Here is a 19,979-nt window from a genome sequence, read left to right as displayed (position 1 = left end):
TATTGCTGGAACCATACCAAATCCTGCAAGGTGTTAGTTCTGGTACTTGAAGAAGGAGCCCTGGAGTATCTCAGACATAAAAATAAGACTACAGCCCCACAAGTTCTGCCAAGTGAATTCTAACATGGTCCTAGAATCAGATAGGAAAAAATTGAGACTATGAAAATGAATGAGTAATCAAGGTGAAAGGCATCTTGGAGACTGTGAATAAGCAAGTGTAAGAAAAAAATGTAAATGGAAATTATCACTAATCTACAGTAAAAGTAAACCATCAAAGATGATAATAACAGCTTTCAATGATAAATCTTCACTTAGAAGCTATATGAACAAGCTCTGTAGTATTTTCCAAGCAGTGCATAATCCAGCGTAATAACAACAGCGTACATTGCAGAAACATGTTACGTCTCTCTTACAATTATTGATGTTGTCATACTATTCCTTTAATGGAAGTAAGTTAAGCATGCTTCTGGCTATTTGAAGTCAGTCTTGCATTATTCATTGCTCTCTTGTGCTACAGGTTAGAGATCCTTTTAAACTAACAATCAAAATAAATGAAAATTGCTCATCTCCTCTATAAGAATGGAAGAACAGTTTCCATGGAAATGAATTCTATGTACACTATAGTCACACTATTTAGAAGACTGCCTGCCTTTGAAACTATTTGAAAAGCTTTGGTTCCTGTTCCTTCACCCCTCACCTTTGGGACAGAATGCATTTCCACTGTTTTTTGCAGGAATAACACTCACTTAAAGGGAGAAGAATTTGGTCTTCCTGATATTTTTATTTTTTGTTGTCTTTTCAGAGTCCAATCCTTCAAAGTCTTTAAATTAATCTTTAATCACAAATACTTCTATCAGATTCCATGGAACTACTAGTGTACTTATTCTATAATGCATATTCTAAAATACTTTGCTGAAACCGGATTGGGAGGCAGAGTTCAAAATGACAAATGTTTAATTTATAGCACTAGAAAAAAAATCCTTCCTCAGCATTCTGTGATACTTTAGAAAGGCATAAAGGAATGTGCAAAACAATTATATTCTTTAAATTAATTTGACCTTTTTGTTTTATCCATCATTATAGGTAATGATTTTCTATACTATTACGATCTGCTGAAACTAATAATATTTGTTATGCAGATATTGAAATTACCCAATATCTTAACTACTTCTGAGCCTGAGTGCACCTCATCTGGGGATTCCTGCTTAATATACGTGTATTCATTACTACTAATGTATAAAACTTTAAACTCCAAGAAGAGTATTTAGCGATATATTCTGAACAGTTGCCTGAATGAATGCATCCAAAGCAACAAAGACTGTGAAAGGATGCAGCAGCTATTCTACAAGCAATAGGAGTTTGTTTTTTTCTGAATTAGTTTGGCATTCCAAAATAAATAATGTTCTGTAATGCATTTTACTTTTTTGAATGTGTACAAGTTAATAAGAAATGCTAGCTCAGTCCAGCAGTTCATCTTTTCTAGTGTCTTCCTTTTGACATTGCCTGATGCAAGATGCATAGGACACTACCACAAAAATAAATGAATAAATAATAATACCAAGAATAATTTGGAAGAAATTAGGAATAACTCTACATCAGGAATGTTTCTTTTTATTCTCAAGAAGTCTTATTCTCCACCATGATGTACATTTCCCACATATGTACCAAATATCACATATACTTCAAACAGGTTTGAACTGATTATTTTAATTTATGTGAAAGTCCTTAGTCTCCCTGTCTTCCTCTGGAGTAGTTAATTGTATCACAGAAAGAAATCCTTCACTGTGATTTGAAAGCACGCTCAACTGTTCCATGTGCATTTAGTTCAAGCATAGTGATAGAAAGGGAATATAAGGATTTGTTTTTAAAAAAAAATACAGGAAGTTATTGCTGCCTTTGAAACCAGGGTAAAACCAGCAGTAGTAAAACAACTCACTTCCAAAAAATTACAGCTTTTTCTAAAATCTCAGTCGTCTTTTTGTTTGAATGCCACTTTGATTTCCTTTAATTTTATGCATAAAACCTTTAACTGGAAAAATGTGTCGTCTCTTAAATTGGTACCAATGAAGCTCAGATCCTCATTCAGCAAAAGTTACACATGTGCTTAATTTAATCAACTTTGAGTAATACTACTGTGGTATTTAAATATATTTTATAATGTGTAAAGGCAAGCATATGCATAAATTATTGCTGAATGAGGACCTTTGCTCTTAAATCCAGCTTTGAAATTGTGCGCTATTTTCTAAAATTTGCATTTCCACAGACCTACAAGTAAAGGTGCACTCAATGTGTTCTCATAAAATGTAAGACAGAAGTTGGAATTTAACTATTGTGATGATTAACAGCTGTAATTTATTAGCCTCAGAGTAACTTACAAAAATTCCACTAACTTCCACTTATTCACCAAATTCTTTGCTCCGATTCAAAGAAAAAATAGAGGATTTTTCTAGTAGCACCAAGGTCTCCAAATATTTTGACTTCTCTTTTTCTTGCTTGAGGGACCTTGTGTTCTCTTGTTTTACGAACAACAAAATGATTTTTCAGCAGGTCCAGTGCAAAAACTCATACACTGCTGAAGGGCTATCACTCCACCTGAGCATTACTCTGGTAAATACAAAAATAAAAAGTCCTGCAAGCTTCTCTTTTACTGAGTGTTTAATGAACCCTGAAAATCACTACTCACAGGCCTGAATCTGGCTGATTATTACCTTTGCGATTTATTCAGTGATTTATTACTGAAGTCATTTGGGGGGCAGGGAAAGGATGCCATGCAAATGTTCGGTAGATGAGGGCAAAGGCAGTTATCTGGTATTTCCTCTACGCAGCAAAGCACTGGGAGACGCAAAGACTTGAGAAAATCATCCTCTGTCAGAAGAATTACTGCATCCCCAGAGCCGCTGAGAATGGGGAGTGGGGTGGCTGGCTTCCTCCTGCAGGCAAATGACCAGCCATAGAGTGCGTTTTTAAGGGGTGATGGAAGAAAAATTAAACTTGACTAGCCAAACACACCCCGTACCTCAACAATGCGTTATCTGCTGAGGACAAGAGAAGTGGCTGTGGAGCATGCCCAACTCTCTCCTACCTTACTGGCAGGGGAGTGGCTAGTGGGATACACCAATTAATTAATTAATTATGAGTGGGCAGATGCCCCTTTAACGTCTGCTCAGCTCTCTGGAGGTTGCAGCTGGGGGAGATTTGGCTTTATTTGTATATCTTAGTGCTGGGGTAGCTTTATGGGGGGTGTTTCCAAAACTTAGAGGTCTTTGGGGCTTGCAGGGGGAAGAAGCTAAATTATTCTTGATGCGAAGGCTAGCGTAAAGACTGAAGAACAAGCAGGAAATGCTTAACTCGGCTGTAAGGCGGACGGAAGGCATAGAGCGCTGAACTCCACTCGCAGCACAGCACCACCGAGCGCGCCGGCGGCAGGACCGCTCCTGCCACCTCTGCTCTCGGGCTCGCAGGAGCCCAGGCACGGCTGCCTCTTACTGGATGCTGACAGGTGAGGAAACCCCCTTTTCTCTCTTGCTTTGAAGATCCAGGTCCCGAAAGTAGTTCTCCCTGCGGGAGGGGAGTGAGGGTGTTGGGGGCTGGCACCCGAGGGATCGCGTCCCCCCCTCCCCGATCCCTCCACCTGCCCCGAGAATGCCCTGTCTGGAGCTGCCCTCCAGCAAGAGCTCTTGAGGGACTTTTCGGTTTGCTTCTCTCTGGGAACTTTAATCCCTAAACCAATTGGGGGGGAGGGCTGCTAGATGAGGATGAATGGGTGAGAAGAAATACTATAATTGAAGCTGGCTTGGGAAAAGAGGTGCACCTAGCAACTTCTTTTAATCAGGGTAGCTTTTCTGTTTTCCTCCCTTTGGCTTTCAGATGTTCTGAGTGGTCAAAGGGGAAGCGAGGAAGCAGTTAACTGCACCCAACTAACTTCAGACAGATGAGTTCATCCAGAGATGGAATACGTAATATTTCCTTTTAGGGTTTCACTTATTGTTAGGGACTTACTTAGGAGGGTTTTTTTTGGGGGGGTGGGGGGAGGGTTTGTTTTGGGGTTTTTTTTGGGGGGGTGGGGGGAGGGTTTGTTTTGGGGTTTTTTTTGGGGGGGTGGGGGGAGGGTTTGTTTTGGGGTTTTTTTTTTGGGGGGTGTAGCAAGACAAATACAGCAAATAACATTCCCCCTAGCTAGTCAATCTGTAGTAACATTTTGGAACTGAATTTGGGGGAATCCAACAAGTGTCAAAGAGGCTAAGGCAATGCTGAGATTAATGTGCTTGCAAACTTTGATACTGAGCTCCTCAGCACTAGCACACAGTGAACCTGAGGCAGTACAGAGGAGGAAATCAATTTCATAAGAATTGTCAAAATGCAGGTGGCAGCAAGTGGGGAAAAGGCAAGACTAGGGTTTTTCCCTCTCACTCTGTGCTTATTGTGCAAGAAAGAACAGGTACAGGAAAACATGAAAATCTGAATGTAGCACCTTGGTGTGCCATATTTAGCCCTTTTTCGTAGATGTCTTATTACTTTTATTACACAATGATATTCTCCAAAATATGCTTTTTGTTTGTATTCCTTTACAGAAGGAGGCTTTATAAAGTGGCAACAATTTAGTGTACCACAACTTCCCTTCAGAGTTGTAAAGTTGCTACTGGTACTACTGATAGATAATTCACTAGTAATGACAAAAAAAGGTTTATTGTCACATAGGAAGATGTCTCAAGGGTGGGTCCCATCCAAATCTGTCAGGGGCTCACTAGTTTTTGTTGGTTGGGGTTTTTTTCTTTTTAAAAATAAAAAGTTGGTGTGAAATAGAATACACTTGGAAATAAGAGGAGGTGCTACAGATACCAGGAATGGGATTCAAATTGTCTCAGATAAATAAGAGAAATAGTCCTACATAAACAAGTCAAAATGTAATAAAAATAAGGACAAGAGTTTTAGAATTACAGCAGAACAAAAAATAAAATACAAATTTATTACGTGCTCCTCTTTCTTAGAAAGAAAAAAAGCAAATAATCTGGCATGCACTAGCAGTCAAAAACAATGTAGAATAAAGGAGGTGCATAGGGGTGTATGTCTGTCTACTTATACTGATTTTTATTTTATTTTAATTTCAACTTGGTATTGATGAGGCCTCTGAGAATCCTGAGTACAGGAAGTCTGAGAGATGCAGACAAACAGGCAGGAGTGCACGGAGAAGTGACAAGCCTGGTAAGAGTTGAAGAAATATGATCTATGAAGAAAGACTGAATGAATTAGACTTGTTTCTCTAGAAGAGAGAAAACTAAGGGCAAAGTGTTGAGTACTTCAAATATACATTATTTTTTTTTTTACCAAAGTATTATTGTTACCTGAGAATATTCTTCCAAATGTCAATTTCTTATTTCTTTTGAGAGAGCACTCACTTATGGCTTTCTGTATTGTGTATGTTGGTTTATAAAGAGACTGATAAATAGTTGGTTCTCCATGTCCAACAAAGGACATGAGAAAAATCAATGTAACTCGCTGTGCAAGAAACTTAGGGAATATTCACAAGAACTTTCTTACTCTTCGGGTAATGAATTGCTAGAACAGGCTACAAAAAAAAACCCCCACAAACAAAAAAACCCAACAAACCCACCCCTGCATAATCTCCTTCACTGAAAGTTTTGATGAAATTGGATAAACACCTGTCAGGGATGGTTGAGGTTTACTTCACCTGGCCTCAGTGTAAGTGGTTTGACTAGGGATCTGCTGAAGTTTCCTCAAGCCCTACATTTCAACAAAAGAGGAAGAAAGAGATCAGTCCAAAGGGTTCCATTACTTTTTAACGCTTCTTCATCTAGTTTTATGCTTAGCCTGCTCCCTCCTGGAATTCTTTCTCTCCTCATTGGCGATGATCGTGTTGTTGATACTAATTAAGAGTACTCATTTTTATAAAAGAAAAGACCAGTAATCATAAAGACAGAACTGTATGCAGAAAAGGAAGTAGTCTCTGTCCAGAGCCTGCAAAGACAGGACAGACACGGGATAAGGGGAAAGCATGAAAAAACATGTTTCCTAGTTTCTCTTTCCATCTTTATCTTTTATCTTCCTTTGCTCTTGCAACAATAATGTCCAACATTTCTCAGCGGATTTCTCCCTTTATTTGAGAGTCTTTCCCACTAGTTTTTCTTATCTAGGACTTTAGTGTGTTTGCATGAGTTCTAGCTACAATGGCTATAGTATGGGGGAGAGGGGGTTTCCTAAGGACAGGTCATGTTCATATCTAAAATCTGTACACAACCCATCTTCATAAAGCAGCTGATCAAGACTTGAAGATGTAGGGCACTGTTTATCAAATGTTTTCAAAACAATAATCTTTCAAAAACAGCGTGGTTCCAAGAACCCTGTGAATATATGCTATCACCGTTTTTATCTTGTCTTGTACTGTGGTTCTTAAATTTTTGGAGATGATGTTTTTCTTCTACTGAGGTCATTCTTTGACATATTCAAACAAATAACAATACCCAGTACTTTTTAACAGAGTAGGCAAAGAATCATCATCTAGTAATTGTTTTCCATTATAAGCTGATAATGGTTTTGCTAATTGTGGGTAACATCATTGAAGTTTACAGTTGCCACTAAATATTTGTGGATCACTGTTCATAACTGTATAAAATTTCATGATTATTTGTTTGAGGACTTCAGCACATCTCAATGTCCCTTTCTACAACAACAGTCAATTTAATACGTTGAGTGGCAACTTTGTTTCAGGGTTGTTGTTCTTTTTTTTTTTTTTTTTTTTTTTTTGGGGGGGGTGTCTGATTTGTTTTTGGGTTGTTTGTTTGTTTTTTTTAATGCAGCAAGTCACCTGCTTGCATGAACTGAATGTTTGTTTTCTACTGGGTGGTACTAGATGCCAACTTGCAACATTTATCTGAAATATATAGCATCTCTAGGGGTGTGAGGCTGCTTGTAAAAATTAGACTGGAACCAACAAGTAGAGAAAAAAGAACAAAAAAAAAAAATGATATTAATGTGGAAGGTAAATATGCACTACAGCTAATTTTTCTCAAAAGAATAGCATGAGGTCTACCCTTGCAATTTTATAATCGAAAAGAACGTAAAGAACGTAAAGAAGAAAATTCACCATAAATTCCCCATGCAGCATTCACATAGATAAGTGAAAGCAACTCCTAAAGAAAAGCTGAATGCATGCTCTCTGCCTAAGCTACAAAACATTAATACAAAATTATGAGTATGTACAAGCCCAAATTAAACAGTTATGCATGTGCTTATGTTATATTCCCTTGGGTGGTCCAGCTTCCTTCTGTGAAACTATTCATGCTAACAGAATTAAGCATGTATACTTACAGGAAGAGAGTCTGAGGTCTCATAAATAAATCCTGATATCTGATAAAGTTGTTTTTACATCAGTATCAAGCTTAGAAACGCTGAACACGTGTTACTGGGCCACATTTAAGTTCAGTGTCCTGTTCCAACAACTAATTAGTGATAGATACTTGAGAGAAATTTATATGTACACCATAATGGGAGATAGGGGATGATTTTTGCTCACAGTAGTCTGTATCTCATTAAATCCTTGACTCCAAAGCCTTTCCAAGTCAGCAAATTCCACAATCCACACTGTTCTGTGGGGGTTTTTTTTCTGACGCCCCCCCCCCCCCCCAAACCAACAAGAAAACCCTAAAAAATTAGAAGAAACCAGAAACTTCCTCTTAACAATTATAAATTTGCCTCTTTCTCATCTCTAAGAGGATGTTCTCTTGCTTTTTGGTTATCAAACTGAATGTGTAGACATTCCAAACTTACTTTATCTGTTCCAGTTGCCCTAATACACTTATGGCATGTTAGTTTGTCTACTTTCTCAAATATTTGTGTTCCTCTCAATTCTTCATACAAGCATTTTTTCTATTCTCTGTTCTTTTCAATTTATTTTCCTTATTCTTTCTAAATTTGCAACATTCATTCTGAAATGGAGTGTTCAGTGCTGTACACCATTTCAAAATAAGCTGCAGTATTTGCATAATGACACTATCTTTTTTTATATTACTTCTGGTTTGTTAAATTTGTCTAGGCTGCAAATTGAGCTGTCTAGTTATTGTTCAGGTCCTTTTTCTGTGCAAATATCATGGAACTAATTTGTGTTTTAGTGATAACTTACAGTTTTTTCCAATGCATATTACTTACATTTGTCAACATCAAACTTCATTTAAAATGCACTTAGCTGCCTCTGAAGCTTCTCAGAACTGTCTTGTTCTGACTGAAATAACTGGTAGATTCAGGAAGCAGATCAAGTTTCAGTATAGGCTGAAGTGTAACTGAAGCTAGGATGTGTTTAAAAAAAAAAAAAAAAAACCCAAAAAACAACTGCAAGTTTAACCAAAAACTTCAAGCTGAAGTTCAGTTCAAGAGCAATGTCAAAATAAGTTCAGGTTCTGATGGATGTTGCCTGGGTCTGGCTTTCATTTCATTCTGCAACAGTGGGCTCACTAGTTGCCTCTTTTAAGCACCAGCAGCTGTTAGGTAATACTGCCTGTCCTCCGTGCCTCTGAGGTACCATGGCATTCACTGATCACACCAAGAAAACTGGCTACTTAGCCCTACTTTTCTTGTCTCTTCCTCAATCTGTAACTGTGACCTTCCGCAACTACTTAGTTTCTGTTTTGGGTTTTTTTTTCTTTCCCTAAATGTGAGGGACTGTGTTAGAAGCCTTTAGAAGTTTGAATGGTCTCTGTAAAGACCTGGAGGAGAAAGACCAGTGCAGGCCCCAACCCCCTCCCGCCTCGCTTGTGGAGAGGCTGTAGCAGGGGGGATACACCAATTATACAGTCCTCTCCTGCCTCACAGCACAGAGGAGCATTGTGGCTGCCTCCTAGTATCCCCCAGAAGGTTTCCCTTCAGAAATCTCTGAGCCTGCGTGGCCCTGGCTTGTGGCATCTCCCCTGCTGGTGGGGAGGAGGCAGCAGATTACTCATACCACTCCTCAAAACACAACACCCACCCTTAGGTGCCACTTCTGCACGTAGCACACCACCACTCACTTTCCCCACCCTGTGCATATGCCAGCTCTTGATGCAGCGCCAGTGGGGAGGGAGTAGCTGGGCGCAGAGGTGAAAAGGCAGGGGGAGGTGTGCATCTAGCCGGTGCCTTTTAGGATGCACTGCACGTACGTGCCTTGGGGGTGGCTGGGTGTTACGCATGTGTGCAGGGTGAGGAGCTGGCTGTGGGTGCTTGGAGGAGCCACCTTGCTGTGCCTGAGGTTGAGCTCGGGCTTCGCTGCGGGCCTGGGGCAGGCAAGTGTTTGGGATAAGCCGTTCATTGTGGCCTAGGGGTAGGCCATCTGCTGGTGGGAGTGCGTGGGTCCTGCTGCCAGGCCTCTTGGGGTAGGCCTGCTGGATGCTGCAGCTGAGGGGAAGCCAGGGTGGTGTGGTGGTGCTGGGATGAAGCTGGTGAGGAAGGACTTGGAGAAAGATAATGTGGGGCAGGTGATAATGATCCCCAAGGACATGTGGCACACCTACAACCTGCTACAGGTGAGTGACAGCCTGCAGGCCTCCACCATCTGCAAGGTGCAGACCAAGTTGGCCATGGGCAGTGTGGGCAGCATCTGCACCACCCTCACCCTCTGTGTTTAGGCCATTGACTCTGACTCACAGGCCTGCCAGCTGTGGGTCAAGGGCACCAACATCCAGGAGAATGAGTACATCAAGATGGGGGCCTACCACACCATCGAGCTGGAGCCCAACCGGCAGTTCACGCTGGCAAAGAAGCAGTGGGACAGCATGGTGCTGGAGCGCATTGACCCAGCCTGGAGTGCCTGGTCACTCCCAGCATGACCCTCACCTGTGCCAAGGTGGAGGTAAACATCCTCCAGAAGCAGAAAGGGAGCTGCACTCAGCATGACCTGGCCCTGGAGAGGTTTTATGAGCAGGTGGTGCAAGCCATTCAGCGGTATATCAACTTTGAGGTGGTGAAGTGTGTACTGGTGGCTGGCCCAGGCTTTGTACAGGAGCAGTTTTGTGACTACATGTTCCAGTAGGTGGTCAAGACCGACAACAAGCTTCTGCTGGAGAACAGGTCCAAGTTCTTACAGGTAAGGAACTAAACTGTCTCCAGAGTGGGTAAAAAGATGCTTAAGAGCTGTCTGTGGTAATAGAAAATAATTATAAGGGTGATGGGAGATAATTCACTTATTAGAAAAAAATAAATTTCTGTCTGAGTGTAATAAGGAAATTATTCTTACGCCTCTCAAATTATAAGGTAGTTATGCAAGACACAGGGATGGTTCTTTCCTAGGATACCTTAATGTGGAGTAGAGAAAGTATTAAATATTTTTAAACTCCTTATAAGTACATATTTAATCTTCAATTCAGTGAAGTACAAGTTGGAAATTAGTTTAACTGTAGTGTTAATCTGCCGTACTGTATAGCGTGCATGTTTAATAACAGCTTTCTAAAGCTTTTTAAAGAAGAAAAAAATGTACCTGGATATGATATAGGTTAATTAATGTTGCTGTTAATCTTTAACTATTTAGTATAAAATTATGCAGACCATAACACTTTCCTGTTCCTTAGTCATCACATTGATTGAGTGGGGGGTTTTTTGCCTTTCACTGAAATAGGCAAACTCAAAGCCTAAAATAAGTTTTCCTTCTCATAAGGATGCTTGTATCACTCTTGCATTGGAGCAGGCCTGTAATCTATGCTTGCAAAAGTGTGTGTGTGGGAGGTGTGTCCCAGTACTTAATGGTCACAAAGTTTAGGAGTCAAATTGCACCAAGAAGCCTCCTCTTGCATTTATAGTAAAGTGACAATAGTAAGTCTGAAAGGTACTTCATGGCTTTGTGAGCATAGTAGCCATGCAGTTGTACAAGACTTGATGCTTCTGCAGTCTTAAGAGGTCATCTTCTTGAATGCTTTAAAAGGAAGAGGCTTAAGTCTTAATTTCTTAGTAGTTTCAGGTGGCCCTACCTTGGGGACTGTCTACAACAGCTTGCATATTTAACGCAGTCATTGAATAAGAGAAACATCTTTCCTGCACTTAGAATACAGTTTAAGGGATTTGGGCTAGGCTTTGGGTTGCAGGAGAGAAGATCTTTTAAGAAAAGAATCATGTAGGTTTCAAGGAAGAGAGAACTTTCTTGAATAATTATCAAGATAAATATTATGTATAGTGAAAGCTGTTTGTGACTGGTTAATCAAGGAAATAGTTCTTTTTATTAAAAAACCCAAACCTTTGACTTTTTTTAGTCTAGGTCCACTCTTCCTTGGGACATAAATATGCATTAAAGGAAGCCCTTTGTGACCCAGCTGTAACTAGCTGTCTCTCTGACACTAAGGCAGCTGGTGAGGTCAAAGCCTTAGATGACTTCTATAAAATGCTGCAGCATGAGTCTGACCAGGCTTTTCATGGTCTAAAACATGTGGAGAAGGCCAATGAAGCCATGGCCTTTGATACCTTGTTAATCAGTGATGAGCTTTTCCAGCACCAGTATGTGGCTGTGTGTGCCTGATACGTTAAACTGGTAGATAGCATACAGGAGAATGTGGGCGCAGTGCACGCTTTCTCCAGCCTTTGTGTGTCTGGAGAGCAGACAGGGGTGGCAGCCATCCTGTGCTTTCTTGTTGCTGAGTGCTCTGACCAGGAAGATGAATCTAGCCCTGAAGAGGATTGATAATGGTGACTTTGTTCCAGTTTCTTTTCCAAGTCATGTTGAAATGACATTAAAGGCCCTCCTTTCCTAAATACTGTGTGCAGATGTGCCATGACATGTAATTTAAGTTTTTGATAATATTTCTTACAGTACATAGCTCTGCTCAGCACACTAATGGATATCTGTTCTATGGTAGTGATTATTGGTATACTGTGAATTGGAGCTGACTGTTTTTGCAAGTTACACCCTGGACTTCCAGCAGTACAAGAAACTGATTTGACTCCCTAAAGCTGCTCATGTGGCAGGGGGGTTGGACTAGATGACCTTTAAAGGTCCCTTCCAACCCAAACTATTCTATGATTCTATTCTGCAAGTTAAGGCAGACTGGCAGCTTAGTGTTTTGGAATGTGCATGAAAAGATGATAAACTAAGAGGGGGAAAATTGTCAGACTGTCTATTTCTGTTTAAATGCTTGAAAACAGTATTACAAAACAAATGTAAACTTCTTCATGCAAGACCTATCAAAACTATGCTTGATCTTCTTAGGAACTCACCCTTCTTCCTGAGATGTGGCAAAGGAGCGGGATCAACATAATCTGTTAGGGGTTTTTTGGTGTTATGACTAACCACTTAAATATTTCTGTGAAACACTTGAAGCAGTCTTTCAGAAACCAGACACTCTAACCATTTCCTCCCTAATATGATAGTAATGCAAGACAAATTGTGAAGCTCAGCGCATCCATTTCAGTTATCTTTTTGACAGTGTTGTTATTTTGGGAGATTGTCTTGAAGGCTAACAAGGTATGATGTATGTTGTCATTGACTGTGTTCTGATGAGTTGGCATTGGGATTATTTAGCACCCAGTTCTGAGAAGATATATGACTATAAGTAAGACTTACACAATCAGAACCCTAGTTTCCATGAGGAATCTTATGACAGCGAATAGTTTAAATAAGTTCATAATCTGGTATTTGACTACCTGTGTACCTCTTTACTTCTATATTGCAGCTTAAGTATATTTTTTTTTTAAAGATTACAAATTTAGAACTTCAGCTTAAGATAATGGCAACTGTAAAAATCAAAATTACTTTTTCAATTATTTGATCTGCTCAAAGTATTGAGAGCCACTATGAGTTTTGTTTCTTTGCTGGACAATAAATGTTAGGCTGAGGAAACAGAAACTGCTTTCAGATTCTGACATATCTGCAAGGGGATCGTTTGTTCAATTTAAACCAATGTTTGATGGTGTAGGTTGTGTGTGTAAATAAGCGTTCCTTTTTTAAATGTGGTGGTGAACTGGAGAGACTTGCCAAAAATAAATTTCATTTAAGAAAAGCATAGAAAACTTCTGAAATATGGAAAGGGACATAATAATGGAAGATTAAAAATAAAAACACCAAAACTTTTTAGTCTGGGTAGAATAATTCTAGAAAAAGTGTTTTTAATGGTACTCCCAAAATGTTGATGTGTGCCAGCTCTGTGAATTTGATATGATCTGTTGCTAACTGAAACATCAGCCGAAAATCCTTGATAGAGAAGTCATTTGGAGTTAACAGCTGTCTCCCCTTTTCCCATCATCCACGCAGTCTAAGGAATGCATGAACAGAACTTACGTTAGAGCTGTACTTTAACACTTTTATTCTTCTCTCACTGAAGACAAGCAAGCCCGTTAAGACAGTTGTTTAGAGTAAGTTTGTACAGATAAACTATGTTGTTTGAGCTCTACATTTTTGTCTTGAATGGTGTTGAGCATCACAAGTCATAGAATGCTCAGGTAGGATTCTTTCAGCAGTTAGGATTGGTTAAATTAAAATTTTTTTTCTTTTTTAAAAACCTGTCTAAGCTGATTATACACTGCCAGCTGGAAAGCACCCTGATTCCTGCTATACACAGTTAAATGTAAAGAGTATATGAAATGGGTAAAAAAATCTGACCTTCAATAAATATTATTTATATTTAGCAAATTATTGCTTTAAACAGGCTCATTATGTCTAAACAAAGTCATTAATTTCTTTAAGATAAGCTGGTACATTAGTATTTCCCTTCTTATAAGTAATGCCTATTTGTTGCAATTATACACTAATGATACTTATATTCAAAATTGTAGTACACCAGGAAATTCTCAGTTTAATTCTCAGCAAACTAAGAGACAAATCAAACTGTTCCTAGGCTGTGGAATGGTTTGCTATTTTATTAGACCAAATTGATTCCAGTTATTCCATTTTTAAAAAAAAGAATTATGAAGAGTTTTTGCTGCGTACTATAAGAAGATTACAATGACAATTCTGCAAGTCTATATTTTGTGCTTCTGGTAGTGTATCACCAAGGAAAAGAAGCAGCTGTTTTGCTGCTTATGTGTTTCTGTTTTTTTAAGGTATAACAGCAAAGATCTGGTAAGAAAATATGTTCATAGTGATTATTTGAATTATTTACACTTAGAATTAAAATTCTGCACTGACTTTACAATTTATGAATATTTTTCTTTTTTCTTAGCTATTGCTATCATGGCATTAAGTCTCTGAAAGAAATATACATCTAGTTCCCCAAAGTATGGAAGGGTGGGAATATTTTTTTTTTGTAAGCATAAGTAAAACAAATATACAGTCACTACATAGACAAATTCATCCTGTTTTAGGAAACAGCTTAAGGGCTTGGTATTGAAAGTAGGCTGTGTTCAGTAGTTGCAGATGCTTGGCCTGGCAAAGTTCCAGGGATGGTAGTATCTTACACTTAAAGGAATTTGAATAGTTGAAAAGTCCATATTGAGAAAGATACTTGCTTAACGCAGACCTTAATGTCTATGCATAGATAACACACAGAATATGCATGTTATCTGCAGATGAAATGAGTAAGTACTAGAGCCATGGGAAAATATTTTTTTTTGTCTTTTCTTTGGAACTAAACATACATGAACTAAAACCTGTCCACAATATGAAAATTGTTCTCTTGCACTATAAAGCATTTGGTAATTTCAAACAGTATCTCAGTTTAGTTTCTGATTAGGTTCTGACATAATTTTGTGAATTATTAGCATGGTTTCTCTTCCAATTTTTTGGTTTTCAAAATAAATGAGTATATGTTGTAGGACTTATTTATTACGTTTGGTAGGAAGAAAGCTTTAAAAAGTATCATGAAATTAGCTTGATCCTGAACCCTGCTGTGCTGTTAGCTTCAAAGATTCAAATAAATTCATTGATTTAGGTCATAGAGCCTCTCTTGCAACCTCATACTTTGGAGCAGGCCCCGGTTTGTTAGTTATGTCACCTTTGGCATTTAAATCCAGTTGTTATATCAAATTTTTTTGTGGTTATTTATCAGGTAAAGTTTGCAAAACATAGGTCACCACCAGCAAGAGACAAAAATAATCCTAGTTATAAAGCCAAATAAAGATAAATCTTTTATTGATAAAAATGGTTTATAAAATTGTAAACCACTTAGCAGTATTTGACCTAGGGAATTTGTTATCTCCCTCCTTCCTGTCTTCACTGTTGTACACTATTTGAGTAAAATGCTGGCATAAATGATCTTGTGACCACCTGTGTAACAAGAGCCTATAGCTCTTCAGCTTAATTTGTGATGTAATTAGCATGATGTTTTCAAAGCCATGTAAATGTCTGAAGTAATTTTCATTTGCTACTGTTTTTTTCAAAGGTTAAGTAGTCCTGAATATAAAACTTACCCTTTGAAAATTTTTTAACTTCTGAGCTGCTGACCTTGGTTTACCTTTTTCTGTAAAGGTATATTATAGCTACCTTCTTGGTTGACTGATTTATGGTTTAAGCCTCCTTAATTTCTTTCTGGAAACAGCATTATCCATGCAGAAAATGTGATCAGTTTTGTAAAGGTAAGGTGGAGATAAAAGGTGGAATCATGCATGTGATCTTTTTGAGTCGGACAGACCACTTTACTTTTCTCTGAGATTTTCATCTCTAACTGTTGGGGGTTTTTGTTAAGAAAACAAGCCTGTTTCATAAAAGAATAGATGTCTAGTTTTGCAGGAAAAACACGTTCTCAAAATGTTTATGCTGTTTTATCTGAAGCCACACTTGTGCAGTGTGTGGTCTATTTCTTCTACAAAAGATCTAAGAAAGCAATTTTTAAAATGTGAAACTGCAATTAGAAGATCTACAATTAGGAATCATTGTTTATAACCCAAAATTGGAATTCCTTCAGGATATATTAATAAAAAAAATGAAGGAATTACTTCAGAAAACTGCTTATCTCTGTCCTTTTTAGATACAGTAAAACTTCACACTTGAATTTTTTTTTCTTGCTCTCTGATATACCAGTTGCTTTTATTAGGTTTGGGTGGGGGTTTTCTTTGGTGGTTTTTTTTGTTGTTGTTTTGTAGCTCTTCTTTTTCCACTGCTTCTGCCAATAGTCTTTTTACTACTTCTAGACAAGTTTGCTAGAAACAGATGAGAATGTGAACATCTTGGAAGCTGGAAGTTTGGAGGAGAACAAGCTAGATGTTATTAATATAAAGTATCATTTTCATAGTCATGATCAGCAATACTTTTAAATATTCTGAATTGTCAGCTCACGTGTACAATGTTCTTTGTATTGAAAAATGAAACAAAATGTGAAAGTCAGGTTGCCGTAAGTGAAGTAATTATTGCTAGTTGACAGTGTAATGTGGGTCACTATAAACTCCACTTTTCCATTTACCATCTGCAGATTCAAATGTATCTTTGACTAGTAAGACTTCCTTTTACAGAATCTGTGGAAAATGTAATGATACCTTTAAATCTATTCATTATTTATAAGTTAATCTTGCGCTGCTTATCATGACCCTTACTTTTATTCAAAAACATTATGCTCATGATGTTTCATAGCACATGGAAGCCACAGAAGGTCATGTAATACACTTGCATATTAAAATATGCCACAGTTTGTGTACAAAATCAAACTTCAAAGCATCTGATTTCTGGTTAAGACAGAACAGGAAGTTGAGGGAGCAAAAGGATAGACATACTGGATCAAATCAAGACTGTTTAGTTACCCATTGAACACAATGTTTAGCATCTGAAACATCCTTTGCTGACAAGGTCTAAGGGTGTATTCCCTGCTGTGTGGAGTCACCTCCTTTTTATTTCTGACTAGTCTGGCCCATCCTTGCTTCTTTTGACTCCTCTAGCTTTACTTTTAAAAAGAATATTTATTATTGCTGGTTCTAATTTGACCTCACTCAGAAGCACGAGGAGTTTGGAGGGTTAGTAGCAAATAGTTGGCATTTTTTATTTGTCTTCTAGTTTGATTGTTCTAGCATTTCACATTTTCAAACATTGTTATAGCTATAAGGATTAGAAGTGTATTCTTTAAAATTGAGATTTGAGTATATCGCTTAACAAATTCAGGAAACTTCAAGACCATTTAATATAGTGAATACACAGTAAAAATCAGTAGTTGTTATTACTGCATCATTGTGAAAAAAAAATTCCTTGTTTGTCAGCAGATGATTGAATGATGTTGGAGGGTATCATGATGGAGTGTATAGAGCACAGTGCATGTGTAACCTTTAGGAGAAGTTAAACTTGAAGAGATGAGCTGGAATCTGTGGCCTTTAATAGTTCATCTCAAAATATGTTTTAAATATCATCATAAGGTGAGCAAGGGGAAAAAGACATGCCTCTGAAGACCTCTAGAAGGATGTTCTGTCCATCTTATTCAGTGGTTAAAGTGAACAGACTTCTGGAGATCTTTGAGGCAAGTTGACATGGTTGGATTTTGCATCTACCTTGCTGCTTTGACTAAATAAGGAACTTAGTTCTAATGAGATCGCCTGCTAAAGTGTCTGTTTCACTGTCTAGGAGGTAGATTGGGAGTCTAAATGACATGGCCTGAATCCCACACATAGTGTCAAAAATAATAATAGCAATTACTTTTACTCTGAAATTTAACAAAAATGATTTGAACTAATGATAATTTCACTGAAGTTTTAAAAGGGAGACTTTGATTTTTTTTAATTATGCTTTGATAACCGAGAGTAGGGGAAGAAAAATACCTATTGCATATATGAACAGGCATAGCAGAATTTCTTTAAATATAAACATTTATGAAAGACAAAAGATGCATGGATTACTTTTCTGGCAAATTATTTCCCATCAGACTGTCAGCCATGAAGTTTTTCTTATCACTTGCAATGAATCTTTTCTGAAGAATAAAAGTAAACTCTGTTTTAATTTGTTCGCTTCTTTGTATTTCCTGACTCTGACTGGAGGGAAAAAAACTAAAATAACACAAATGAAACTTTTCCTCTTTTGCTGTCCAGTGAAACTGGAAATACCTACTAAGTGATAAATAGTCTTTTGTGATAATTTTACTACATTAAGCAGGAAATAAGATGCTGAGAGAGATTAGCATTGACGACTTGAGAGCTTAATTATAGTAACAAGCTTTATATGAGAATATCATCATCTCAATGGTGAATAACATGTATCTTAGTAACTGGACACTATTTAGATGCTTTGACATGCAGCAAGTATTATGGATTTGGGTATTTTTATGTAGCTGTTAAATGTCAGCAAACGATCATGAAATGCTTCTTTGAAATGGAAGTTGTGTATAATTGTTTTTAACTAGTCTTGATGTTGTAAAAATTCAACTAATTTTTGGTTCTTGTGTATTAAATACACAGCTCTGCAGCAGGGGAGCCAGTGGTTGCTTTTGAAATTGACTTCAACAGGACAAGGATAGAAGAGATCACTGCAAGAAATAAAAAATAAAGAAAAGATAAATAGCCTTATTTGTATGTATAAATAGTAATTTTGGCTTAACAAGCCTCACAGTGGGATACAATTATCGCTTCAAGCTGGAATTTTCACCCTATATACCTCATCTTTCTGAAATTTGCTACACAATCACATTTTTACAGTGTTTTCCCTGATGATGATCACTGAGTGTTTGTGTACAGGAAATCAGTCTGAAGAAGCATCTGCTCTTATGACTGATCTCATTGTAGTCCAACACCACTGTTGTAGAGCAACTTTTCCTAAGTGGGTAAATGTTGGATTTCTGCAAATAGTCTCATACAGGTACTTTTGAGATAACATCTGGTTGTATTAAAAACTTATTCTGTTCTTTTCCAAATAGGAAAGTCTTTTACAGGCACTCTAGAACAGAATTAAGAGAAAACTTTGTTTTGTTTTTCTCTAATGTAGATTAAAATGAAATACATCTGAAAGCTTTCCCTCACTTTCTTCTTTTCCTTCTGCAATTAGTTGAAAATCAGTGAGTCCTCAAACTTATGAAAACTCGAGAATTACTACCCTGAATGAGGGAAGGAATATTTTGTGTAAATTTCTTACATTAGAAATGCATGGAGCTAAAGGGAATAAAAACACCTGTTATTACCTTTAATAGTAAATAAAAATATTATTTACATAATGTTTTTGGAAATGTGATTTACAAATGACTGATGGACTTTGCAAGATAGGTTTTGGATACAGAAGTCCAGTTGCTAACATCTCTGAATATAGCTGCATATGTATGTGTGAGGAAGTACGTTTTAAATCTTTTACCAGCTGTGATAAATACGCCTAAAAAGCCATTTTCAACTTGTACCCTCAGTAAGTCATGATTGAACCTTGATTTCTTAAAAGTCTTGGGGTTTGTGTGTATTGCTATATATTACTTGGGTGGGTTTTTTTGTTTTTGTTGTTTTAGCTTGCTTTCACCTTGTCAGCTCTTCCAATGTTGATGTGAAAAATGCAATGACCTTCAGTGGGCCTTTGGAAGATATGTTCGGGTACACAGCTCAACAGTATGAAAATGAGGAAGGAAAATGGTAAGCTGTTTTGTTTTTCTTAAGAGTAAACTCCAAATTATCAGATATTCAGTGACTCAGGTGCTATACTATTATTTGTAAGTACGCCCCATAAGTAAGGGTCAGATTCTGTCAGCCTTAGTCATATTTCTTAAACTAATGCACAGTCCTAAAGAAACCTGGAAAGACTGTGAGACTGAAACATCCAAATTCATATCTACATTTATTTCCTCAAAGACATAAATAAGTTCACAAAGCGGGTAAATTCTCTCCTTGCTGGAGCTGAGAAAATTTTATGTTATGCCTGAGCCCTCTTTTTGCATTTACTGAATAAAATAAATAATTATCTTTTTCCTCGTGTTAAGGTATTGCCAGTGAAATTGCTCCTGTTTTGCCTAACTAATCTGTATTATTTTTTCTAAAGTTTTTTTTGTCAGAGATTGTCTGAACTGTGTTGTTTAACTGGTGGGAAGACTTCTCTGTCAAAATATTTATTAATACAATACTCCGCCTTCCCTTTTGGAGGGCTAATTATGTCTTGCAATTGGTAATATATTTGCATTTGGGACTTGGAGACGCCTTCT

At 37.7% G+C, this 19,979-nt stretch overlaps 1 protein-coding gene and 1 pseudogene across 1 annotated transcript in view; both read left to right on the top strand.

The window, feature by feature from the left end:
• The first annotated feature begins 3,442 nt into the window (after positions 1–3,442).
• LOC143172000 (integrin alpha-1-like) overlaps positions 3,443–19,979 on the top strand; it is a 65,515-nt gene continuing 48,978 nt past the window's right edge. Inside the window, 2 exon segments of the mRNA XM_076361207.1 lie at positions 3,443–3,499; positions 19,296–19,416. Coding sequence (XP_076217322.1) covers positions 3,490–3,499; positions 19,296–19,416 — 131 coding nt within the window. The 5' untranslated portion in view covers positions 3,443–3,489.
• Positions 9,417–11,650, top strand: LOC143172082 (protein pelota homolog; annotated as a pseudogene).

This window comes from Aptenodytes patagonicus, chromosome W, assembly GCF_965638725.1.
Source record: "Aptenodytes patagonicus chromosome W, bAptPat1.pri.cur, whole genome shotgun sequence".
In the NCBI taxonomy this organism is placed as follows: domain Eukaryota; kingdom Metazoa; phylum Chordata; class Aves; order Sphenisciformes; family Spheniscidae; genus Aptenodytes; species Aptenodytes patagonicus.
The sequence above is the reverse complement of the archived record's forward strand: the minus strand, read 5'-3'. Positions and strand labels throughout refer to the sequence as shown.